Below are 27,496 nucleotides of genomic sequence, written 5' to 3'. Positions count from 1 at the left end.
TGTTTTGTGTGTGTGTGTGTGTGTGTGTGTGTGTGTGTGTGTGTGTGTGTGTGTGTGTGTGTGTGTGTGTGTGTATCTCACTCGTTATTAGTAATGTGAGTAGGCACTATGATGTTAGTGTAGGATATTGGGCTCCATTTAGGTGTAGTGCTGCAAGCTCTCTAATGTAGTCCATCATTTAACGCATCGTGTGCGTGTGCGTCTGCATGTGTGCAGTGTGTGTGTGTGTACGGGGGGGAGTCAGAAACACTGTGTTCTTCTCATCAAAGCTCCCCCCCCACCGTCTCCACGGAAACGCAACACAATTGGTACCTGTCGCCTGGCGACATTGCCCGGTATCTTTGGGACACAGAGCTGCTGGCAGAGAACAGACACACACACAGTGACGCACACACAGTTCAGTCACAGAGGTGGTTCGTTTCACATTTCTTTACGTTGCTTTTTCAGCTGCAGAGCCCTCCAATGTCAGTACTCTTAAAGTATATACATTTACATTTACATTTATTCATTTAGCTGAATATATACACACAACAAGCTTGAATGTGTGTTTTTTGGGCTGCGGCAATGCTGATGCCTTTTTTAGTGGTATCAAATATAATCTTTATAGACAGTATGTGTTTCTATACTGTACGGTGAGATGAAACTCCCTGTGAGGAGTGGAACACTTTATCATGGCGCAACATATATCGCACTACAGAATTCATTACTGTGTGGACCTTGAAAATTACTCATAATAAAACTCAATCTGATCAATCTGATAACGGTACACTTGTTTTTTCTGCTTGCATTAAATGTCAGAAAGGTGCAAATAAATGTCTGCTTGGACTTTTCAATGCCTAAAAAACATTTCTGACAATGTTTGAAATTGGATTTGGAAAATGTTTCTCCAACCCAGATCGGTGATTTAATCCTTTCTTTGGTATTTAGAATAAACAGTTCCGGGGGGGGGGGTTGACATACTGTACTCTGGTAGCTTTATTAGGAATTTAAAGAGCTGCTTGTAAAAGCAGTTTAGTTGTTCTTTTAAGAGATTCTATATTTTACATTTTGTAATAAAACTGAAAAAATCCTTGAAACTTGTAAACTCCAGATTTAAAGATGCTTAGGGGAGTATATATAAGGAATTATATACTGTACCACACTTTGTGGTTGTCAGTTATAACAGAAAGTTGCTGGCTGGACCCGCTGGTAAAATCTGGACGGGGATTTTGAAATAGAAGCACTTTTACCTCCCCCATTACCAGTGCTGATGGTACCCTGAAGCAAGGCTCTTAACCCCCAACTGCTCCAGTGGAGCTGCTCAGTGGGAGATTAGATCAGAACAGATAGGACTATGGTTTCGCTGAGAGCATGACAATACAGTGAAACAGAGGTTAGAAAAAAACATTTACTTAAAATGTTGAGCCATTGCATTCAAACCCATATTGAGTTAGAATGAATGAATGTACCTGCATTGTATTTAAATCAAACCTTTCTCAACGTGATACTAACATGAAAGATGAAAAGCATAATAGGTACCTCAATCCCTGCCCCCAGGCTTTCAGATAAGCCGCAGATGATGATTTTAACTTTTTTAATGTCATCATTGCGTAGAAAATGGCTGCTGATGCTGCAGCAATTATGCCTTAAAGGTTAAGCACCTTGGGGGACAGGACAATTATTCTTGAAACTGTCACAGCTAAGCTTGTCAATGACAGAACAGTTCTTGACTGAGCTCAACATCTTAGGTTTATTTCATATTCATTTAAATGAACTGGGTACACTTTAAGTCACCATAACTAATTAGGAATTCCAACCATCCAGTGCTGGTTTAGGTAACTGGTTTTAGGCAGCCTGATTAGGCGAGACCTGCAGCTGGACAGTGTCTCCACTCTGAACCTCTCTCATAATGTCAGCACACACACATACTGTACTCTGGTAGAGGGAGACAGCTCTGACAGCAACACATTTAGTTTGCTATTTTTGCCCTTGTCACACAGTCTCACTGAAGGAGGAGGATGAGGGTGATGGGCTTAACCCTTAAGAAGATGATTGGACAACGTGCCGTCCTCATGCAGGAGTATGTGTGTCTGTATGTATGGAGAGTGTGTATGTGGGTCTGTATCCAAGAGGAGAGCAGCTTTATACATCCTGAGTTCTCAAATTACCCCAAATATTTTTTTAGCAAAGACGATGAAAATGTTAATCTTATGAACCCTCTTCATCTTAGGAGGGTTTACAAAAGGATGCTCTTAGAAATTATCATAAATGAATGATTACCTCCTACAAGTGGGCAGGAGGTACTCATTGATTTATGATCATTCAGAGCATCTTAAAAAGAAGCACCTGCAAGAGGAACCGCAAAATACTTCGTATTTATTGTCAGTTTGTGTTTAGTTGCATGTTCATGCCTGTACTTTCCCCATAACCACTGATGCTTCCTGTCAAGTGTTCTTTGAAGTTAAATGTGTGGTGTTTAAGAAGAAAATATGCCTAACCTAAGTCAGACAAACAACTGTTTTTGGTGTTTGATGTGATTGCAAATACAACTAAAATTGATTTAATGAATGCATTTGTCATTCATTTACAGTTGCAAGGGTCTGTTGGGACTCTTGGAAGCAGAATAAATTAGCATACCATGGGCCCACATGCTTTATCCACACACACACACACACACACACACACACACACACACACACACACACACACACACACACTCCTCCTTGTAGCCAGTTAGAGTAGTGAACCATGAGCCTTGGGATGGGTTCATCTGAAGGTCAAAGAGCTGGGTGTCAGTCACTGCAGACTCCTGGAGACTGAACACCGTCACCCACAAACCCTCTCACATGCGCGCGCACACACACACACACACACATACACACACCGATGACAGATGCAAAGGGTTGATATGTAGACCCCATCACATGGCTGGGTGAACCTGCAGTAGAGCAGATGATGGTTTGATTTGTGGTTGCTTTTATCGTCCACATCATATCTTCTTATACCTTTCATCCAACAGAATCTCTTTTTGAAGAGATTTTGAAATACCTTAACTAATACCTAGTATTCAAATAGAAGCAGTGTAAAGGCAGGCCCCTGATAAAAGCCTTATTAAATATTGAGGGTGAAATTATTTTTTACTATAATAGCTCAAATGGTATGTTCAGTAAATTGTAAATGTACTTTTAATACCAGAAGTTCCTTTTGGGGAAATAATATAAGTGCAAAGCTGAGGGTGAACATTGTATGTGTATTTTAATAATTGCGGATTGCATCTGTAAAACAGATTATTTCTCCCAATTAGATCATCTATCAGTCAGATGAAAGGATACCAGTGGAACAATGCCAGCTAGAGGTCTGTTAACAGCCCCACCATTCACTTTGGAACTTGGTCTGATGATGCAGAAATAATAGCTTTGTGTATGTTTGCGCAAACATTTACTCTTTTACTAGATTTTCTAATTCAGACGGTCATATTTGTCATTTTCATTGTTTTAATTTGCAATAAATGACAGTAGCATCCACATGAATATCCAACAATTTATGTTTATCAGCTATAGCACTCATTCAGTACTGATCTCCACCTGGCAATGCTGGAGAGCCCCATAAATAACTGATGCATCTGTAAGTATGGAACACCTTAATTAACCATCTGAAATCCCCCCACCAATAAAATGTGTGGGGAGATTAAATCGCTTTAAAGTACTGTTGTCAGGATGTTTGTGTTCATCTTAATACCCACTAAAAGAAAGCATAGATTAGCAGAAATATATGACTTAGACAAGTCCCGTTTGATTGTTAATGGATACATTATATGTGAGGACAAAGTAAAAGCCAGTAGAGATGTCATGCTGCAAAAAGGGAACTGCACAAGGGCTTACATACACTACTTCTTAAAAATATGTAGCATATAGGGCAACACCTATTTTTCTTTTCTGACACCAGATATTAGTCTCTATATTTTGGTCCTACGAAGTAGTGCTTGTATAAATAAAAGCCCAATTTAACTTATTCTGTTCCATTGTTGTCAAAAGTCTATTAAAAAGAGCATTATTGTTTCTGTTCAATCTTACATACACATCCTGCTACCTTAAATACTCTGTAGAACACCAATTGTGTATTAATTTGCTGCCCAAACAATGCACTGTTAACTTCTGTTTGAGTAACGTTTGCTGAAAACCCAGCTGTTTTAGGGAAATTACTGATCTTATTTTAAAAATGAACTATAAATTTGTTACCTGTTTTTAAGGATTTTTGTCTTCAGTAGGAATGAATGGCATTTGGCTGAGTGTAGGAATGTCAAATAGTTTGTTTGTTTTAATGAGATTTGCTGACAAAAAGAAAAAAGAATAACGCTAATAACATTCAAAACCTTTTTAAACAGAATTATAATTCACTGCTTTTATTAAAAGCCAGATGCATATTCCAGAAGTGATATCTCGCCACTGAACCATAATAATAAACAAGATTCTTCACTGTTAGTTTGAGCTGTCACAGAGTCAGCGTAGCACTTGTGTCTGACACTGTAGAAAAACAGAGAGGACAGCTACAAAAAAAATGTGTCTCCCTCAGAAACCTGAAGTACCCTCAATGCCACAGCCAGGTTGTTCTATCCTAAACTTCTGTTCCATTTTGGGGAAATAGGGCTCTGGAAATAGGGTTGGACAATTAATTGAAAAGTAATGGAAACCGAAATTCAGAGACTCTAACCGAGGTAATTTTTTCTCACTCGCTTTTTCCGCCACCACTCACCACGAACACACACTGCACTCCTTGAAATACCTAACTCTGCTGCTCTTATAACAGCAGCTGTCACGTAACTTAGATGTCCTTTGATGAATGAGGAGCAGAAGCTAGCAAAGCGTATGTTGCCGTGCTCTCACAGTGTGCAAGTGAAAATCAGTGAAATTTTTTAGCAGCGCTCATCATTCTGCAGCGGCGATGCTCCGGAACCATTTCTCCATAATGTGACGTCAACATTACCTTATCAATAACAATTTAGATAATCGATTTTTAAAATCTGTGAATCAAATAAATAAACCCATCACCAGAGGTGGTATTATGCTTTTTGGCTTTCCCCCTCTCGAGTTATATCTCTTTTTTGTGCATGTAACAGGTTTGCAAAGTGAAAAAGCCCAAAGTCCAGCCCAAAGGGAGTTCCCATCTCCCACAGAAAACTCTGCTCTGAACTGCTTGAAAACAGCTCGTTTGTAGTCCAGCCCTTCACTTCCTTTACTTGTGACGTCACAATGAAAACACGTCAGGAGGAGCGTGTGTTCTGATGATCTATGCTGCCTTGTCGAATAATGCTGCTGTAGCGCAAATCGACAGCAGAGTCTGTCAAGTCGCATCGAAAAATGCGCAGAACCGCTAAGTAGCACATCTCGATAGGTGGCATAAATCGACAGAACACCGGCCAGCCGCCCGCTCACAGAGCCCTCTGCTCCCGCCGTCACACAGACCGCTGCAGCAACAACGGCAGAGGAAAACACAGCTGGAATGTTTTCATACCGCTTATCTGTCTTTACATTCTGAGGAATGTTGAAACGTTTTAACTGTAGATATATTTTAAGAGCTGGTGTGTCGCATTGAACATTACCTTGCGGCAGTTGTGTGTGGCGTCGCTATGACGACAAGCTACATACTATCTCTGGGTACTATCTGCAATGGAAAACAGAGCAGGGTCGAGTAGAGTCGAGTCTATCGATTTGCGCTATGGTAGCATTTTTCAGCAAGGCAGCATAGATTGTCAGAACACGCCCTTCTCTGCTTCTGATTGGCTAGTAGTCCTTACCTGGGAACTGCGCATGTGCAACTCCCAACAAAGATTTTTTACAAGTAAGATGCATCACTCTGTAGCTCAAGAGCGGAGCGTACAACACAGAGTGAAAAGAGGAGCTGCAGCGATGTGCAGTATGAGAAAAATATGGTGTTTTTTGAAAATTAAACCATGTAAACCTGTTCTGGTACAACCCTTTAATAAGATTTTGAACCTGAAAATGAGCATAATACCACCTCTTTAATAATTGAGTATATTTACTGTACAAAACTTCAGTGAACTATCAGGGCAAAAAAAAAACATTCAAAAACAAAATGATGGTTCAATAATCTTAATCAAGGTCAAATGTTTAATTTAAAGGTGATTTTGATTTTTGATGAAATTGTCCACCCCTATCTGGAAACTTGACAGAGTGGATGAAGGTTTGCTGTGGAACTGCAGATATGAGTTTGTGAAGCAAAATAAGGCAAAGACTTGAATGGAAAAAAACATACCAGCGAGGTCTAGTGAAGTAATTTGTGTCTCTCTAGATGAGAGTAGCCTTTCTTTGTTTTTCAATTCTTTTTTTCACACTGCATTTCTTGCCTCCGCTGCCATCATTGTGTATGAAATAAGCGCTATCTTTTTACACAGCCACCATGTCCACTGCTTCCGGTCTCACCCTTGTCCCATCATCTTGCTCTTTCCTCAAACACAAAATCAGGACCCATGTGTTTGTAATCTTGTATTGATCCCACATGATGGATTATACTCTCTCTGCTGCTCCTCAAGTCTGTTGATTTAGGTGCCGTCTCGAGTCGCAACTGCATGTTCGCTACCTAAAGTGCCAGTACCCTGCAATTCATCTACCTACGTTTAATCTGCAAATACTACAGACTATTTACAGACAAGGCAGCGAAGATGCTCATCATTATGTCTTCTCAATCTGCTACAGCAGTAAGCGAAGGCGCCCAGGAGTTATACAATGTTCCACTCTCTAAAGGGCATCAGAGGACGCAAAAGTACACACACACACACACACACACACACACACAAACAACCCCCACCATTTCCACCTTTCAAAGCTGCTGCCCAGGGTCTCTTCAAAGGCACTTTGAAGGGTCCCTGATTACCAGACAGCCTATAACTAGCATCCAGCTACAGTCCTCCTGACACACACGCCTAAGAAAGCTCGCCACAGACTCATATAATATCAAAAGCCATGTGTTTCTCTATGCAAGCCTGGGTGTGAATCTGTGTTTCTGCACACAGATCAGCTATTTTATCTCGTAATAACGTGTTAAGTCTGTGTTGAAGATGAGCATTTTAATGCACGAGTGCGGCACATAGGCACTTGTTGAACCGTACGTACGGTAACAAAGGGCTAATCCCCAAGGGGATCATTTCAGGACAGAGTCTTTTAGAACTTCATATCATGTTTCATTCACGTACCAATCCTGATGAGTACCAATGAGACCGCTCTACTGTAGCCCACTGCATATTATCAGGAAGGGAAAGATAGGAGAGATACAGAGAGGAATGATGAGAATGATAAGCAGAAGAGGAATGGTGAAAGGATCAAAGTAAAAGAAAACAAAGGGAAAGGGAATATTGTATGAAGCCATATTGTGTTACTGATGGTATGAAAGCTCTAGTTTGCCACTGCTGGCAAGGTCAACATTGGACCACCTGTTTAATGTGCAATGGCAATCAACATGCATTGTACTAGTCCATTTAGCCTGAACTTAGGTCACCAGCTGGCCTGTCTCTGCATGATTCATGCGCATAACACAATGTCTTAATCATACAATGTGATGCGTTATTGGTTTCTACAGAGACACATCCTCTTTCGGTCATCCACAGTGAGGTCAAAGGTCACCTTTAGATACGCAGCCTTGCAGGGATTCAGCGTCTCCCTCGTCAGCACACGACACAGGAGGACAAATTAAATCAATGTTTAATTAAATTGCAGATAAAGTACCTCTCCAGTCAAATTTTAAAACACTCCATTTACATATCTAAGCAGTGCAGCTGTATAAAGGGTGATGTGTGAGTGTCTGCAGCAGTCACAGTAGCACTCTGAATGAGTTACAGGTGTGCAGCTGTGCAGTTTGTAGGAATGAAATGTTATGCTTGCACTTGTGCATGGGTAATCGGAGATTTCATTTTGTTTTGTACATTTTAGAAATTGTTAGAGAGGTCATGGGAGGGGCTTGGTTCTAATTGACATTCACAAAACCTCTCCCCTGCACATTGATTGTCCAATCACAGCTTAGCATTGTTACTGGGCAGAGCAAGCCTGTCAAGCTTTGGATTTCTCCACATGGTGAAGCAGTGTTGTTTTAAAGGTCCAGTGTGTAATATTTTAGGAGCATCTATTGACAGAAATGCAATATAATTTCCATAATTATGTTTGTAAAGACCTTACATAATGAACCGTTATGTTTTTATTACGTGAGAATGAGTCATTTCTATCTACATACTCTGCAGGTCCTCTTACATGGACGTCGCCATGTTGCGCTGCCATGTTTCTACTGTGGCCCAAAAGGACAAACTTCTCTACAGAGCGCATTTCATCACTACGTTGAATACACACGAAGAAGAAGAAGAAGAAGGAGAAGAAGAAGTACCATTATTAGTAGTAGTCGACCGAAAAGAAGTGAAATTTGGACAAATGGAGGACCACACGTATTATTTAGCAGACAGAGCGTGTCGGCCGCCGTAGCTTCTCTTGCGTGCTTGGAAAGGGAGGCCTGAGCGGTGACTGCATTCAAGTAGTGTCAGAATAATCAGAATCTTTTTTTCCTCCTTAAATCTTTATTGCAAAAAGAGAAATAAAGTGTACATAAAGAAGTATACTGAACTTTGATTCCTGCAAAATCAAATATTGCATATACATAATTTGCAAACATGTAATTTGTCTTATGGTTCTAACCATTAGTTGCTGTCCATGTAGAGAGAACTAGATGTCTGCTTGTTGTTTATACGCTCTGATAATGTTAATCCAACACATCTTTGAAGTAGCATCCATGTTGAATCCACATTCTCACTTAAGAGCACTTGAACACACACTGAAGTCAGAAGAATGACTTCACAACTCGGGAAGTGGGACCATCTGAGAAGCACATGAATGCGCCGTGGGTCCCTGGTTGCAGTTTGCAACCCTCACCACTAGACGCCACTAAAACTTACACACTGAACCTTTAAAAGTTTGGACGGCTGTGTTTTTTTGTGGCCTTTCAAAGACCAAAACCGCAAGACGAAAATGAAAGGAATGGATTGAACAATTAGTTTATTTAACATAAACTGTAGCTACAGCTGATAAAATCTGCCAGCGACAGTCAAGTGAAATGAGAAGTCCTCTTTTGTCTACCCCTGAAATCAAAGTCCTATTGTTTAAAAAATTACAGAATGGTAAATCTGTCACCGTTATCACTGTAAGCTGCACATGTGCCGTGCAAGATTGGAAATTTTGACAGAAGTATAAGTAAAAGGGGGGGAATGGGCTTAGCTATAAAAGTCACATGTAGAGCATCTTAGTTTGCTCAGCTTTCTATCTTTTGTGGTGTCATTTATTGTTCACTAGTCTTCTTTGCTCTTATCTGTATGTGTTGTCTCTGGTAGTGCCTCTTTCTTATGCTGTCTATCAATCTTTGTCTATTTTGACAGGATGTCTGTCTCAAGTTGTGTTCCCTGCACACATCAAAACCGCTCAGCAGTGTGTCGGTTTGCTTTTCCACATACATACACTGTTGATAGGTAGGAATTTTTATTTCTAAAAGCATACAAAGGCTTTCCTTTTTCCTCATATCTTAACCAGAATAATCAAAGAGAGGAATTTCACATAATATAATAAAGTGAAAGGCTTGTTAGGACTGCTAATCCCACTGAGATTATTATACCAACTGTGCACGTTATGCATTCCCATTCCAGCTCATTGTTCTGTTTGCTGGTCCAAAATGGTCTTGCCAGGGCGGCACAAAAAGGTTGAGGACCTGTGCTTAAAAGCAAATTTGCTCCTTGACACATTCGGCCACATCAATAACTGAAACTCCTGGCTACTGTTCATTTGTTTGAGCTACTCACTTCACTTTCACACAACACATTCAGAGATAATTGCGGTGTTTTAATGGAGGTCAGTGAAGTGTTTAGTTTCATTTTTCCTGTGCGGATACACCACAGTTAGAAAGCACTTGACAACAGAATACAAAAAGAATGAGATCCACATAAGTAGCGGAAATAATATTTTCCCAATCATTTACTCTGACTGATCATACAGTCTAGAAACTGAGCAACCAGCAGTTGCTCAGTCACTTTTATGTGATCTTATTTCCGATTGAGCTGTCATTTCTTGAGACACTCTGCTTGACTTTGGGGACCCTGATGCTCATTTGTCATTAACTGCATGGCTTTTTTAAATGCCATAGTGCAAGTGTTCTTATTTTGTCTCATCACTTCAGGGGAGAAACGCGTCTAGAGAGCATCACCGTGGTGAAGTCTGAAAATAATACAAGCTAACACTGACAGGAAAGTGAAGGAACGGAAAGTGGCATTAGAAATGATTGACTGTATAAGAGTACAGTAATTGCCGCCGACAGGTTGCCAAGGAGGATAGGAGAGAAGAGGAAATCTTAAAAAACATACAGGTAATAATGAACTATAAGGTAAGAATGACTAGCTAACTAATTTCACTTTCATAGCTAATGGACCAGGTATATTTAGACTATAGATGATTAACCCTAATAATCTCTGAAATTCTGGACAGTTGTATGATGAGGAAGAAAGAAAAGAGATACAAAGAAGTAAAGAGCTGGTGCACAGTGTATAACTAAACGTGGAGATGTAGGTGAGAGTATTCCTAACATTCATTTATAGTGGAGTGTGGTAGGAAAGGTGGAGTAGAGGAGTCTAATGTTCTGAGGCTGTTCTGTATTCTGCTGGTACTGTAGCAGATATGACAGCAGGTGAACAGGCTCTGCAATGTTACAGATGCTGGGTAGTGGGGTACCGATGATGTACAGAACAGTTCTGACCAGACCCTTTAGATCTCTCTCTCGCTCTCTGTCAGTGTGAAACCAGCCAGGATGCTGTCTGCTGCTATATTTACAAGAACCTGGAACCTTGGAAATTGTGAATTCTTAAGCTTCCTTAAGACGTACAGCTGCTGCCTGGCCTTTTGTTTTGTTTTTACAGCCATGTATCTCTAGGAATTGCATCCATACTGGACGATTCTGCATCTAATGATTTACGTGGAATGCCAATTTTCTGTGCCAACACAGAACTCAGTGTACTCTTTGTGTGGTGAGGAGGAAAGCAAGGTTGGGAAGATCAGGGTGGTGGATGTGGGTGTAGCATGTCCAACGGAGTTTGCCTCCTGTCACGAAACTGAAATTCATGGTCATGTTTTTATTAAAGGGGAACTCCACCGATTTTACACATCAGAGTCTGTTTACAAATGTTGGGGAGTGTACTGTACTACAGTTTTTTTTATATTAAATTTTCATGCTCTTATCTTTTTTGTATTATTCTTTACACTTGTTAAAGCACTTTGTAACTTGTTTTTGAAAAGTGCTCTACAAATAAGGATTATTACTGTACATGTTGCTTTGTGTGAAGCCTTTAGTGTCTCCATATGGAGCTGGGTGAAGTCTGATAGATGTCCTCATGCGATGTCACTTGAGAACACTTGGGGCTGAAGAGTACAAGTTTAAAAAATGAAAAGAATTCGGGTGGTGTGGAGACAGAATTGAGCGTTCCAGACCTGTGTAGCTGCTTCTCATCTCTGCTGCAGGCTAGAGGCTCCAGGCTGCATTAGCTTCTCCTAGCACAACACATCCTGAGGGTGATAGTGTTGTCATCTGGAAACTTAACATTTGAGTTCTCTCCAGGTCAGAGTGCAGCAGTCAGAGAGTTGTACTCGAGCCCAGAGTGCTGTGCTTCATTTTCAGGGGGGAATGGTGGTGAATACTGAGCTGAAATCAACAGACTCCATCCTGATGTAGGTTTTGTTATGTGTAAAGTGTGTGAGGGCTGAGTGGAGGGCAGGGCAGTGCAGATGGCATCCTCTGCGGTTCTGTTGGCAGGGAATGCAAACTGGTGGGGGTCCAGACTGGCTGCGATGTGGTCTTTGATGTGCAGGAGAACCAGTTTTTCAAAGCGCTTCATAACAATCAGAGTGAGCGCTACAGGGCAGTTCATGATGTGGTTGTGAGAGAGTATTCACCTAAGAAGAGCTTCATGGTTAAACGCTTGCTTTAGGGTCAACTTTTAATCCCATCACTCTCACTTGCTCTTACTATCTTTGTCACACACACACACTCCAGATGAAATATATACATAAATATAATATTCTACTAAGGTGCACTTATTGCTTTGCCCCAGTCTTTCAACCAGCAACTTTGACTTATGATTCCATTAGAGACATGCGGAACAATTGGTTCCGCTTGAGTTTTAATCGTAATATTTGTTTATATTTATGTGTTTTAGGATTCTATGTTGTATATTTTAATTACAACCTTATAATGTAGAGTGCTGTATACAAAAATGCATGTATATTTTCCTTTTATTGTCAGCTTTGTGGTATGACATTGGCCTATGCTATCTGTCCCTATGAAAATAAACATCTAAGTTATAAGATTGAGTTTTTTCATATCAAACTCAGTTTTGATACTATGTATGCCTGGCACAATGTATGAATACTCATTAGTTACCTCTCTATAGTAGTTTGCATGGTCTCTGGCAGAGATTCAAATAGTAGTGCACATGGATTTTCAGGAAACAGCACATGCGCGTAGTGCTTATAAATCGGAAGACAACCGCAGTAATTTGCATGTAATTTGTGAGCATGCACATATGTAATGTTTGGAGCAGAACAGCCGGGCCCAAGCAGTTTGAAGAGGAAAAATATTTGCAATTAATTTGCATTAATACAAGTATAGCTACAGCGAAGAAGATTTTGCATTTTCATCATGGCGATTTGCTTGCATTGCTCTAGCTGCTTAAACCATGTTTCCTGCCCTCAGTGATGGATAAATGTGTAATTTTCACCAGTGACGACAGGTGTTACAAATGAACCAAAACTGAGATCTTTACAGCTACAATGTGAATATCTATAAGGGTTAGAGTTGTTAGAAGGGACTGTTAAACTGGTCTTCAGGGTTTCAGGATGTACCCTCTTAATACAGTACATGCAATAATTACATTCACAGATTTTTTTTTAATAAACAGATTCTTATTGATTGTACTCATTATCATGAGAACTACATAAAAATCTCTTACTAAAATTATATACATATGTATGTATATATATATATATATATATGCTTGTGGAACAGGGGTGCTCATTAAGTATTGGCTTTTTACTCACAAAGGGTTTATTGCACTTACAGTATGAGCAGGTACAGTGTTCCCTCCTGACTTTTACTTCTAGAACATCAATTCATTGCGTTTCCCATCTCCACCACTACTCTCATCTAAGCTGAAGAATAGGTATATTGGAATTTTTGTATACCGGCGGTTACTAAAGTCTCATGTTGAAAAATTTCGGATGTGATTAGTGCAAAAACTTTCGAGGGACATCAGGAAATTTAGTTTGCTGGAAAATAGAGAAAGTTGCATTTATTGGCAAAGAACAAAACACTTGCTGTAAACATGTTACATGAAGCCATACTGTAGCCCTTTTTCTCACAAGGCTATTTTGGTTCTGGGCTATACAACAGGCTGGACAATTATGGTTTGGTTCAGCTAGCATGTCAGAATTTGCCCAAAGAAAGAAGTGGAGCACTCTGCTGACAAGTTGATGAGATTGGAGACTTAGAAGCACACATTAATGTCCAGTAATGGTGCTAGCTTTGTCATTACTCGGGGTTAAGTGGGGCCTTAGGCTGCATTTCACAGTAAGTACATGCACCTTTTTTTCATTTGATTACCTGTTATATTACAGTACACACATTGTGCAGAAGCAGAAATACATTTTACTGTTCTACTCATAAAAAAAATGTATAAGTTGTAAAAGTTGGTATTAGTATTAGTATTAGTATTATGTTATTGTCATTGTTATTATTACCATATTCAAACAAATCAAATACATTATACTTACATTCTATCTTTATAACATACATTTGAACATACATGGAAATATTAATCTGCTGTTTACAAAACATAGTAAACTACACATTAACTATTTTATTGGTTGACTGTTCATTGACTACATTCAGTGATTTTGACTTTAGTTCACATATTTATGACGTGTAAAATAAGGTGGTATGAGTGAGTCATTCACCGGTAGCTCAGGCTCAGATGTCTGTACTAGCTAATGGATTACGTGTTTTTTGCAGGGGCATCACAGTTTGCATGAAATACGTTCAGGAAGTATGTGTACAGTGTGTAGTCTGCAGTACAGAGCTACATGAGATCCAGATACAAATAATGCAGAGGCTTTTATTCTCCAGAAATATAAATTGCAGGCTCATTTTTAAAACATGTTATGACAATCAAATAGAATATTTGAATTCAGTTACAAGGTCAGATTCGGCACAACTCATTTGTAATTCAAGTCGCAGATAGCAGCATTTGACCTCCCAGAAAGTGACATAACTGCAGAAGACAGACAGCAAGACATTCATTAAAATCAGCTCTGAATTTAGAATTGATGCAGAAAAGGTGAATGAAAAGGCAGCAGAGCAAGACAGAGCTGAAAGTGACAAGATCAATCACAGAGGATGGCGTTGAACCTCTACTGAACAAATGCAACAGTTACTGAGAGAGAGAGATATGTGGAAAGACAGTGACAGTAAGGTAGAGAAAGAGACATGGACATGGAATAGGGTCTTCATTAAGGGAAGATGAAAATTGTATCCTGGCAACAGAAGACTGGGAAAACCTGAAGAAACCTGAGTTAGATTGTGTTGCATAGCTTGTGTAAAGGTGTAGGTGTATGAAGTTTTCAGATGCCATTTTAATTCTGTTTTTCAACATCTGAAACTCAGATTCTGTTGTTGTATCTCTTGATAATAACCCAGGGCCACACATAGACAAACCACCAGTAACACTCACAGGACAATTTAGGGTCACTGATCAACCTAGTCTGCATGTCTTTGGACAGTGGGAGGAAGCCGGAGCACCCGGAGAGAATTCAAACAGAACATGCAAACTCCACACAGGGATGACCAAGGTTTGAACCCGCGACCTTCTTGCTGGGAGGCGACAGTGCTAACCACTACACCACCGCGCCACCCACATATACATTCCTGCAGGTGTAAAATACTAACTAGCACACAAAATGTGCATTAATAGTCCACAACAAATGCAATAGTTGCTCCTAAATGAGTAATGTTCATTTAAGTACAGCAGTGCCCAGTTGTTTTAGGAAAAAAAATAACTATATATTGTTTACAGGATTGAGAGCTCAACTAAGTGACTGGGTCAATATAGCACCGCTATGGGTTAACTTTACCCAGTACCTGGGGTACAAGACCAGTAGGTCAGAAATACTTTATTTATATAGCACAACTCATTCCAGGTGGAAACACAGTGTGCTGCATGGAAATAGTGGAAATATTAGACGTAAATAAACACAATGAAAACAGAAAAAGTAAGAAAAAAATAAGACTAAATAAAATAATAAGTAAGACCAACAGTTGACAGTTATAGATAATGGATGGGTGGACATTTACTGTTTGTAGTAAAAGGGCTAGACTGAACATGCATAAAAATGCTAACATTAATATAAAGAATACCCCTGACATTGGGTCAAAATAACAACATTGTCTGGTGGGTAGTTACTGGGTTGGGTTTTTTTTAAATATTCATGCCTTCAGTAAAAATGAAGTGGCACAGACAGATTAGGAAAGTCCGATTATATTGAAAGTCTAACTAATGCATTGTTAATTTTGGTCTTTTTGTTCAATAATTAGGTAAATCTGAAAAACAAAACATTCACATGAAAGTATAATAATCTTCTGAAATGCAGCAAACTAAATCAACAACTTCCTCAGCAAAATAGCTGAAGACAAAACATGTAGCATGTGTATTTATTATCTTGGGGAAACCGCACGTTACCTTTTGTTGTTGTGTAATTACCTCTAGTTGTGAGCTGGAGCCTTCGGGAGCTTCGTCCTCTGAGCCTCGTGTCTCATGCCTGGTAGCATATCCAAGCACAGTGTACTGGATGACATCAAAGAAGCATGATGGCCAGTAGGGATTTTCTAAGGAAGGTGATCTTCACTTCTTCTGTGTTTTGTTGGCATCACAGATTTCACTGCTGCCACTCCAGGGAGAATAAAGAGAGATAGAGAGAAAAAGAGAAGAAGTGTGCACATGTCAGACATACTGTAGGAGTAATTAGCTTCTGTTTGTTCTGTGTTGTGACTGACTGATGCTAGTCTGAGGAATACTATATATTAACATGCAACTTGAGCACACTCCTCCTGCACTGGTGGATGCACATATACCCTTTTTTGGAAAGAGATCTTCCTTGTCTCAAAACTTCATTTTAAGCTGCCTCTCAAATGAGCTGAAAACACAACACTGGTAATGATGCAAACCCCTCACACATCAGCGTTAGCCCATAAAATATTTAATATGGGGGTCTCCAGGGCCCTTGAAATTGATGGGTCAATGAGCGCGCATGAGCACAAAGTAATAAATAGTCCATTTTAGAGCATTCACCCATCTACAAGCCCGGGGCTAGTAATCGAATATGCACTTGCAAAATGTTCCACTTGGTGTTTACACACACACACACACACACACACACTCAATCTATCTTCTGCTGATCACCAATCAAAAGCTCAAGAGCGTAGCTGGTGTTTGTAAAGCAAGTAAAAAGAGGATCATGGTAGACATGTTTCTGTCTATACATAAGATTGTTACTTGTGGGAGGGTGGATGTGCAATTGGCTGCATGAATTAATGAAACCTTATAAGGTTTTGTGATGACTCTTGACAGTGTTTACTTCACCCGATCAATTCTTGTTACTGATCTGGCGGGGCTTTCTCACTCTGGAGACCAGCAGCTGTGCTTCCGGCAGTCTGTCTCCTCTCTGACAATGAGGCTGCTTTCATGTGCAGCGTTTTGATATTTTGATAGAAATTAACACAGTAGTTTCTCTGAGTCTCACTTTGAGTGTTTAAAGATTGATATTGGGTAGTTTTCTGGGTTCAAGCTGATGATGATGCAACTACTAAAACTGGGTTTTCAGTGTTTTCCCGAGACATTTACTTTTGGCAGGACTATATAAGTCTCATCTAGAAATAGAAATAACGCATAATAACAGTATTTGCACATGTGATCAAAATGCTGTATGTGAGAATCAGCACAGGGTAGGAGCTTCTTACTAAACATACCAGAGGTCGATTATACAGGTCTTATTCAAGTCACAAATGCTGTAGGGCTGAATTCTTAAGTGAAATCAACAAATTATTTTTGTTGTTTGCCTTTCACACTCCTTCCTCTCTTCTCTCCTTACAGACAGCAACTTTGTTCTGGGAAATGCCCAGGTGCAGTCTCTCTACCCCATCGTCTACTGCTCCGATGGTTTCTGTGAGCTCACTGGTTATGCCCGTGCCGAGCTCATGCAGAAGAGCTGCGCATGTCACTTCTTGTACGGCCCGGAAACGAGTGACCGGTTAACAGCCCAGATCCAAGGAGCCCTGGATGAGAGGGGAGAGTTCAAGACCGAGTTAATCTTCTACAAGAAGGAAGGTGAGAATCTGTGCGCGTTACTTTGTGAAGTAACTAAAAACTAAAAACATTTTCAGAAATTCTTCACAAGCTACTTGATCCAAGCACGTAAGTAAATTAGTTTCACATGTGTGAGCTGAAGAGATGCAGACAAAGACTAAAATTGGTAATAGTCTGTTAATTCTTCAAATTCAATTCTAATTGAGTTAAGTGAAAAAAGAATATTTCAGGAAAGGGCTGAATATGCCATAAAATCAATGCTGCTGACGCATTGTGTCGTCTGTGTCGTATGCTCCATGTTTTTTTGAAATATTTTGAACCATTAGAGGCCCATTTCTCATCAGGTACAAGCACATACTATTCTAAAATGGGATGCAAAGTATATGTTGAAATTCTAAACTGCCATGGTCTTGGTTTGTGTTGTAAGTTTCCTGTTTTATTTTGAAAGTGTCTACCTCTTGAGTATGTATTTCCTGTCTGTGTCTTCCCTATTGATTGCCTAATGTGTCTCACCTATGTTTAATCATCCTGCCTGCTTGTGTTTGTGTGTGTGTATGTATACATATAATCTTTATCTCTAAAACATACTGGGAAACAGTGTAACAACGTTAAAACAGGAGTGATGTGGTCACGGTTCTAGTTGGCAGCTGAGTTCTTAACAGCATATTGATTCAGGCAGGTGAAAAGACATTATTAAATAAAAGCATATAAAATGTATAAAATGATCTCAGATTTTTTTTAAAGTTAAAAAAGGTCAGATTTTTTAAATGTTTCCTAGATGATAAAAACATGATCAGCCTCTGTGGTGTGCGACTCAAAACATAAATTGGTGTCAAACCAGACACCAAGATTCTTTGCCACTGGCTTAATGAGATCTGACAGGCCAAAGGAGCCTGTAAAGGGCAGAATCTGTTTTGTGAAATGCTGGGGGCCAATGATGAGGATCTCTGTTTTTCTGGAGTTCAACTGAAGAAAATGATTAGACAGATTAGTCAGTGAATCCAATGCGCAGGTACAACTGTGTATCGTCTGCATAAAAATGGAAAGAGACACCATGTCTTTCAATGTTGTTACCTAAAGGAAGCATATATAATGAAAATAAAATTGGTCCCAAGACTTTACTTCACAGTAAAGTAAGGAAACATATAATTATTCAATGATACAGAACCTCCTATCCGACAGGTAAGATAAAAAGCAATCTAAACAGTTCTAGATATCCCCACCAAACCACCAGGTGCTTCACTGGTCCTTTGTCAGTCTGTCTTCATATCAAGTCGAGCGTATCTGCATGTTTCCTTGCCTTGAAGGTGGATTACTGTGGATTTTGTATCTTGGTTCTGGAATGCCATCTTTCTTTGGATTTCACTTTTTAGAACTGCCTCCATAGGTTTGGATTTAATTAGTTAACTCTTGTTAATAAACTTTGAGAACTATACCTGCTCAGCCTAGTGTTCTGCTAATTACCTGTTTCTGCACTTGGATAAAAGTGACACTTTAAGTTCCCGCAACACCACCAGCTCTGTGGCTAACAGATCACAAAAATGTGTGAAATAATAGAGCATTTAAGCTAAATTCCCTCAAAAAATAGACACACTTACACTCTGATGGCAGTGAGCTACAACACAGGATGTTGGGAGACAAATTTTAGGTTCAGTGTCTTGCCCAAGGACACTTTGGCATACAGACACGAGGAGGTGGAGCTTAAACCACCAACACTGTGATCATATGAATTATTGACACATGCATTTACTAAAAGGTAACCATTGCCTGTCATGCGCAAAATAAACTGAAATGTTATCTTGCCACTCAGCAAAGGTGTGATTTTAGAAAATACATAAAATGTCATATGAATGCTGTCAATCGGTAAAAGTGTGAACTTTATTAATATGCAAGCACATTCACAAAGAGAGAAAAAGCGAAAGAAAAAAATCTTGAGGTTATAAGAGAGAAGAACAGAATGAGAAATTCATTACTCACCATCCACTCTTTATTAATTATTAATAAATCAAAGCTGTGATTTGCGATGAAAGGGAGAAAGATAGATGAGTGATGAGGTAAAGCACCCTGTCCACAAATAAGAAATAAGAGGAGTGAGAGTCACGTTGAAATGGAAGAGAGACAGAGGGAAACACATCTGATCCTCTGAGATAGAAACCTATAACAGAGAGCAACAGAGGCTTATAAAAGTGTGTTTCTTACAAAAACACACAAATTACAAATTAGAAGAGTTTCATGCTTATATCAGCTCTCCATGAGCTCACATTAGCATTTTAGTGGTTTCTCATGGGAGCAAGGAAAAGAATAAACACATTCATATGCAGTTTCCTCACTCAGATCACCATACTTCTCTCACCGAAGCCTGGAGCACAATTCTAAAATTGCATTTTATCCACTGAGTACATAATCATAATATATTCATAAGAATATGATTTGCAGGCCAAGAAATACAAAGAAGGACTGGAAATAAATATTAGCACATTTAAAATGTTACTGGAAAGTTACAAGGTAGTGGAAAAAAGTACTGAGTAATGTTTGGTGATACAGAAACATACAAAATGGCATTTACTTTATACACTATTATAATAATTACTTTTTGGTAATAAGTGGAATATAATTGTTGTAAAGTTACAATGGTGTATATTCAGGTAACATAACTGGCAATATCCTAAAAGTACATCATTGTCATCTGTAATTGTACTCCGATCACAGGTTTTCATTCGTAAATATTCCAAAGAAACTGTAATTACTCTACAGGCTGTCTTGGCACATTACTGCCACCTGTCAGTCAGTGTATCCCAGCAGGAGAGATGTGTGGTGCGCTAGCAATTTTTCATTGCAAATGATGAACAAAGGCATTAAAACATGGGATATGATTGAGTCACAAACACATTAGATTTAAGATTTAATAGTCTTTAATGTCCCCAAGGAGCAATTTGGCTTGCAAACAATACACATAACAAATACATAGAAAAGACATAAATACATATAACATACAATATTATATAATTAAGTTACCATGAGATATAAAGCAATGAGTGACCACCAGTCCATTATTAAAATATGTGTGCAACATCTACCAGGCCTCCAGCTTGTTAAAAACTCAAAAGCTGAAGGAACAAATGATCTCAGATATCTATTTGATTTGGCCGTCCAAGGGAAAGTGCACCTCCTCCCTGATGGCAGGAGTCGAAAATGCATGAAGAGGGTTTGGGGAGTCCACCAGAATGGCCTTTGCCCTCTTAGTGGCTCTAACTTGACAAACATGGCCAACATCATTCAAGTTAGTGAAAAAATATATATACCAAAGACGGACGCCTGCGTTAAAGTACAATTACTGGTGAAATGATGTATCAGTAATTACCAGTTGTGTTACTTCCCCAGAATAGCCGCTGTTATAAATCTGTCAGATTAAATAATAATAATCAAAATGAATGACAGCCCTTCATTCTTTATCCTTTCCTTGGCTTTTAGTTATACACAAAGAGACGGAGCAGGAGACAGTTCATCTGTTTCCACTGCTATTGTTACCATCGTGTTCCAGTCAAACGGGGACAAATCCAGCCTCAATATGTCTGATGTTTTTATTGAGACAATGCTCCCACCATGTTTAAATGCATTATTTACATGCATGATCCCCTGTTGGGTATTAGTCTCTGGGTTGCAGGTAACAATATGCAATGTACCAAATGCAGCCCACAAAGTCACGAGTCAGAGATTACAGGTAAGTAACAGAAAACCAAAACAGCTTGTTTTAGCTTGATTTCACGCATTTATGTACCAGCCAGTGGGGGTTACTTGTCTTGTTTGATAACCTGACGGATAAGGCTGACGAAATTCAGCATTTTTCTACAAATCTCATGAAATATCCAAAACCAACAATGAATTGATCCTATTAACTAAGTGTTGCCTGTGAATCCAAAGCCTGGAATATATTATTCCTCTGTGCCACAGAGTCCCATTTTAGTTACCATTAACACACACTATAGTGTGGTTTTGTGTTCATGTCTTTCCTGTTTAAGTCCATTTTTGGTTCTGTGTTTCTCTGTGTAGTCTTGTTTAGTTAGTTCTCAGTCCTGTGCTGTAGTTCATATCTTCAGCGTTCACTCCTGGTCTGTGTACTTCTGTGTTGTTTTGCCCATGTCTGCTCTGAGTTCTGTTTAAATCTTAGCTTCAGTCTGTGTTCCTTGTTATTAGTGTATTCGTGATCTGGATTAATTTGTTGTTTTTATTATTCTGATCTGTTACTTCTTAGCTTGATATGGTCCATGTTTAGTGTTCTGCAACTTGTGTTATGTCTGTTCCCCTCCAGTAATCTGTCTGCCAGTCTCTGATTTCCCCTTCTGTCTCTCTGCCTGCCTTGTTAGTCCTGATACTTGTCACCTGTGTTGCTCCCGCCCTGCCCCTGTGTATAAATGTTTGGTGTTTCTGTTCATTTCTTGTCTGGTTGTTGTTGCTGCTGGATTACCCTGCTTTTGCCTACCTCAGTTTGGATTCACTGTTGTTTGGACCAGTGAGAGCCTGTTTAGTTTTTTTGTTGGTTTAAATAAACCACCTGCCTCTGCACTCTGCCAACTCTGACACACTATAGTTTATTTTAGGTCAATCGCACATATATTGTCCTCACTCACTATTATTCCACAGCAGAAAGTACTCCCCAATAGATGCAATATTTACTCCAGTTTGAGAAACATGCCCAGCTGTTTTAGGAAATGTTTTTTTCAAATAAATAAAACTATATGTTTGTGGCCAGCTTTTTTAAGCTTTACATGTAAAGAATGGGCGAGTGTCACAGAAACAGAACAGAAGTCAGAAAGTACTGAGAGACTGACTAACATTGTTGGTTTTCTTTGTTTCATTGGATTTGCTTACAATAAGAGAACAATATATAAAATTGCCGGTCTTATCCTTTCTGAAGAGTTATTACATCAAGTTGGTGTGATTAGATTCAGTTACGTTTCGTCTGTTGATTCATTTCACTGAATGTGGATCCAAGTTTGTAAAGCTTGAAGAACAACTTAACCTTCAGTGGCAGTGATGTACATGTGTACTTCAGGAATCCGTGACATAACTGTTGGTTGCGGTTACAGGTGCAACAAATCATACTTCTAAACCACACCCAACCACACCCATCAGTGATGGTGGATGTGATATGGGTGAAACGTTCAACCACACACGGCTATGAAATATCTTTTCATTCTGGTGTTAAGTTCCTCTTTAAAGTCAGTTGATTTTTACCAACCTTTGCCAATAATTTGTTACCGTGTCTTTTTACCAACTTATGAAACGTGTACAAAAACACTTAATTCAGATAAACATCTGCACATCTGCTAGACTCTTTAGCAATCTCATCACAAAGACAGATGGCTTAAGTGATGCATGCTCGACAGTGCTAACAAATGTGATTAGAGAACAAAAGCTGCCTTCACAAGGCATTCAGAAGAATCTCAAACAGCAAAGGTCTGTGGTACTCTCGTTCTCAATTGAGGCATGGATTTGTGGAGCTTTAAAGTGAATCTATACTTCCTCCTGACACTGCGCCTACTCACATGGGGATCTTGGGAATTCTGAGGCTATAGATAGCACAGAAAAATCGATAGTGGGTGACACTGACAAAGAAGTCAGTTCATCCATTCCTTCCACTATTACATTTCTTTTCTTGATTTACTTTTACTGCACTTGTCTGAGCACCTGAATTGATGTCCAAGTGTGTTTTTCAGGCATAAGACATAAGAGCTCAACTGGCTTTCTGTCAGTCAGTCTAAGGATGGGTTCATATCAGCCTTGTTTAGTGGCTGTGTTTTCCCCCTTGGAGCGGTTCTTTTGGGTAGGTGTGAACACCAGACTTGAACTCTGGTGCGGACCGAGCAACTGCTCTCTGGTCCGACTCTAAGAAGTGGTCTCGCGTCAAGTGAATTGAGCAGGACTTTTCTGGTGTGAACACCATTCAAACCAATAATGTGTCATTTCATTGGTTAAAATCTTGTTTTACTCCTTTTTTTTTACTTGGCTGGTTTGCAGTACACATAACTCAGGCCCAAATACAAAAAAAAGCAAACCAAAAGGGCTCAAAGAAAATAACCCACTCAAACTAACTCATAGCAACGCTGGCAGGTGGTTTTAGCAGTACAGCTTCACCTTTGACGAGCAATCTCTGAGGAAGCATGAGCGAGGACCTACGAGACCAGCCAACACGCCCCCTTATTGGATATCTATTAAGTGGATGGTGTAGCTGATCGGACTGATCTGATGCATCACAACATAACTTCAGTTTCATATTGAACTGAAACTGAAAGTTTTATATTTGATTTGCTTTCTGATTCACTATATAATTAAAAATCTTTGTTCATGTTATGTCTTAACAGCAGAAGGACTAAAACAACTTTCTTCAATTAATAAAAAGACTTCTTTTCCATTATTTCTGCCATAAACTTTAATTATGGAGACAATTAAAGTCAGAGAGTCAGACAATCTGTCTGTCAGCAAGAAATACTGTTTATATCATTTATCATCATTTCCATTCAGTCACATGTGAGGCTGATAATTCCTTAGCATTTGCTTTGATATGAGCTACATAATTTCAATTTCCTCTGAAACATTTTGCCTAATAAATCAAAATACACCATGATGATATTCTGGGTTATTCAATAATGAATTCACAATCAGAATATCAATAAGTACATATGCAGGTAATGAGTAAATAATAGAAACACATTGTGCCAGTAGAAAGAATCCTGTGCCTCTGAGCAGGACACAGTGCACAGTATAAATACAGAAGGCAGGTTGTTCTTCATGTGCAGGTGTTTGGTAAACAGGTAACAGCTACAGAGAGACAACATGCTGCTCTGCACTGATAACTGTGAGACTTTATTAGTATCAGCACAGTGCACATTTATGCAAACACAAACTCCATCAGACGTCTTTACAGCTGTTAAAGCCAACTAACAAATGATCCAGCTGTGATCAGCTGCCATCGTCATCGGAAACAGACGCCGCTTCACGTGATGCTTCAGAGGAAAGGATGTCAGTTGTTAGTACAACTCACCTTGAGGGGAACACGAATGTCCAATAGTTGTTGAGATATTTTACTCACAACCTCAAATTTGAACCTCATGAGACCTTATTGAGAGAGTTCAGTCTGGATCAAAGGGTGGATGACCCACCGACTCACAGCAACTCACAAAGTGAGTACACCCGGCATTTTTGTAAATATTGTGCAAATATCTGTGCACTCACTGCTCACCTACAAAGCCATTCACCACCTGGCCCCTTCATACCTCACTGTCCTCCTCTCCCCCTACCAACCTTCGCGGTCCCTCAGATCCACCTCATCCGGTCTCCTCTACGTCCCCAAGTCCAAGCTCAGCAGTCTTGGGGAAAGAGCCTTTTCCAGGGCAGCTCCCAGGCTCTGGAACTCCCTCCCACATGAGATCTGCACCTCTGAGTCCCTCACCATTGTCCCGCCTTAAGACCCATATCTTCTCCTCTGCCTATCCCTAGCTGCTTATTTTATTTATTTGTTCATTTTATTTTATTTTATTTATTTTTTGTCATGTTTCTTTATCTGCTCTGTAAAGCGACTTTGAGTCCGTGAAAAGCGCTATACAAATTCAATTTATTATTATTATTATTATTTACATTGTAGCAAAGTGTCATTTCTTCAGTGTTGTCACATGGAAAGATATAATCAAATATTTACAAAAATGTGAGGGGTGTACTCACTTCGTGAGATACTGTATATTTCCATCCAATGTACTTCTTTCTTACTGTGGAGTGCGTGTCTTGTGTACATGACAGTAAGCAATTAGATTATCTCTAAATATTATTATATACTATTTGTCATATCATTTATATCGATGTGTCAGTAGTGTGGGGCTTGTTAACATCACTTTCTCTCTGCCACAAATTTGAAACTGATAGTTCATTATTGAGTACATAGCTTTAGTCTTTTTATACAACACATTATCCTGTATTGCATGACTGTACATTAATAAACACCTACGCTTTCAGTGTAGAAGTAGTTAAAGGACTCCACAGGATATGCAGAATATCGTTTGGGCAGGACATTGATTTCAGGTCTGTAAGTGTAGTTTGTAAATCAATTAACTGCAGTCTCACATCACCAAAATTGCCAAAGGAAAAGCAGCTGATTAGAAAAGAAATGACACAAACCAGTGGTCACCAAATGTTTTATATCAAAGCCATCTGTGTTTGTTTCCTGTGCATATTATTGCACATTATGTTATTTTATTATTGGGTAATACTTACAGCGTACTAAACAGAACACGAAACAAACATTTGGGGACATCCAGAAGAGGTTGTGCCAAGAATGTTAACTTGTAAGGTACTACAGTGGAACTTAATGTACATTTAGGTGGAAAGGATTCACTGACTGTGTATGTTTGCATTTGTGTTCTCTTCAGGTACACAGTTCTGGTGTCTTCTGGACATTGTACCCATTAAGAATGAAAAAGGTGAGGTGGTTCTATTCCTCGTGTCCCACAAAGACATCACTGACAAGAAGAAGGACCAGGATCCTGAGCAAGGACCTGACACAGGTGAGTTTATATTAAATTACAGCTGATGTAGTTCTGGTAATGGATGTAATGTTCAAATACAACTCGTGGAAAAGGAAAATATGCAGAAATTGCAGTAGATGGACATGGAATTGTTTATTGATTATTTTGTCAAAGCAGGATTCCCATGCTCAAGAATGTACCTTCAGAATTTTTTTATGCAAAGTATGAGATATATAATCTTCTATTCTAGTGGAGGATTGAAAAACACACATTTAACGGGGTTGTAGACGCTCTTCATAATCTACATTTTCTGGTATGACACATATCTTTTCATTATGTCAACCATGTTATATTTGTGGTTTTTATGATTCACAATGGCTGATTCAAATAAAAAGCAGGTTTCCTCACAGTCTTCCATGACAACGCCGTCATCTTGGCTGTACACTTTTTACATGATTTTAATAACCCATCACTACTGGAGAGGATGACAGCATGCAGAACATTTTCCCTGTCAGCGGGGAAGTGTCGCTGCAGTTACTGTAATTTTTAAGCAAACAACAATTGAGCATCAATTAATAATTTTCATCACTTTTTCCCCAGTGTAAATCTCACCCTGATTAAATAAGTGTCTGTCAATTTAAGGATTACATTAATATTAATGACTGATTCTATTAAATGCACATGGTGAACCTAAATAATAATAAACATCCTGTCAGAGATGACACATTCTGTCACCCAATATGATAATGCTGATACTTGTTGGAGGATGTTGCTGTTGAAATTAGCAAGCAGTATTTGTGATTAATTAGAGACAGTCAGGAATTAATTGCCAGCACTGAATATGCAAACTCCACTGACATATTTTTGTACACAATGGTTGACTTTAAGACTTTAGGAAATAAAAATACATCTTGTGAATTGTTTGAGCTTATCTTATATTCTAAGATAACCATCAACAATTTTAGTGAGACTGTCCTGAAGTGACGCACCCCATGACGACAAAGGTCCCCTAACCTTATGTAATGTGATTTTTCCCTTATCCAAACTTGATTAACCATAGTCTTGTCACAAAACAGGGATTTTGTCTTCTAACTTTTAGACTAAAAATCAGTTTGCCTACATAACAAAAGACCAATAAAAACGAATTTAATTGTAAATGTGTTGGATGCGTGGTTGTATTTTTTCTTGGAGCCACGTTATTGATTAACCCTCCATCAGTTCCTGCGCAGAGTTGTTTGGGACATGTCGAGCTGTTTGTGTGAAAACAGAAATCCCAGCATGCAAAGCTGAAAGTGCAGATCTGAATGTCTTTAAGCCTTATCTTGAATACTGTATGGTGTGTTCCAAAACTCTGTATTCAATGCTGTGTAATCTAAAGTAGCAGACATTATACTGCAAACATTGAATACACACTTAGGACAGATATTCAAATCTTTTAAACTTCTAATTCCTGTTGCCAGCACAAGCTGAGTTCACTACAGAGAACTTCAGAGTTGAATACCGACCCTGTAGAGAGATGGGGAGAGAAGCAGAGTAATCAAGACTCTTAAGATGAAGTAGG

The 27,496-nt window shown here is 39.2% G+C and overlaps 1 protein-coding gene across 1 annotated transcript in view; it reads left to right on the top strand.

Annotated features, from left to right (window-relative positions):
• kcnh3 (potassium voltage-gated channel, subfamily H (eag-related), member 3) overlaps positions 1-27,496 on the top strand; it is a 141,508-nt gene that overhangs the window by 66,134 nt on the left and 47,878 nt on the right. Inside the window, exons 2-3 of the mRNA XM_038721357.1 lie at positions 17,207-17,440; positions 25,840-25,974. Coding sequence (XP_038577285.1) covers positions 17,207-17,440; positions 25,840-25,974 — 369 coding nt within the window. The remainder of the gene's footprint in view (positions 1-17,206; positions 17,441-25,839; positions 25,975-27,496) is intronic.

The sequence above is a fragment of the Micropterus salmoides genome, unplaced genomic scaffold (genome assembly GCF_014851395.1).
Source record: "Micropterus salmoides isolate LMB-PRFRI ecotype aquatic unplaced genomic scaffold, ASM1485139v1 Ms_hic_scaffold_15, whole genome shotgun sequence".
Lineage (NCBI taxonomy): Eukaryota > Metazoa > Chordata > Actinopteri > Centrarchiformes > Centrarchidae > Micropterus > Micropterus salmoides.
This window is presented reverse-complemented; position numbering and strand designations above follow the sequence as displayed.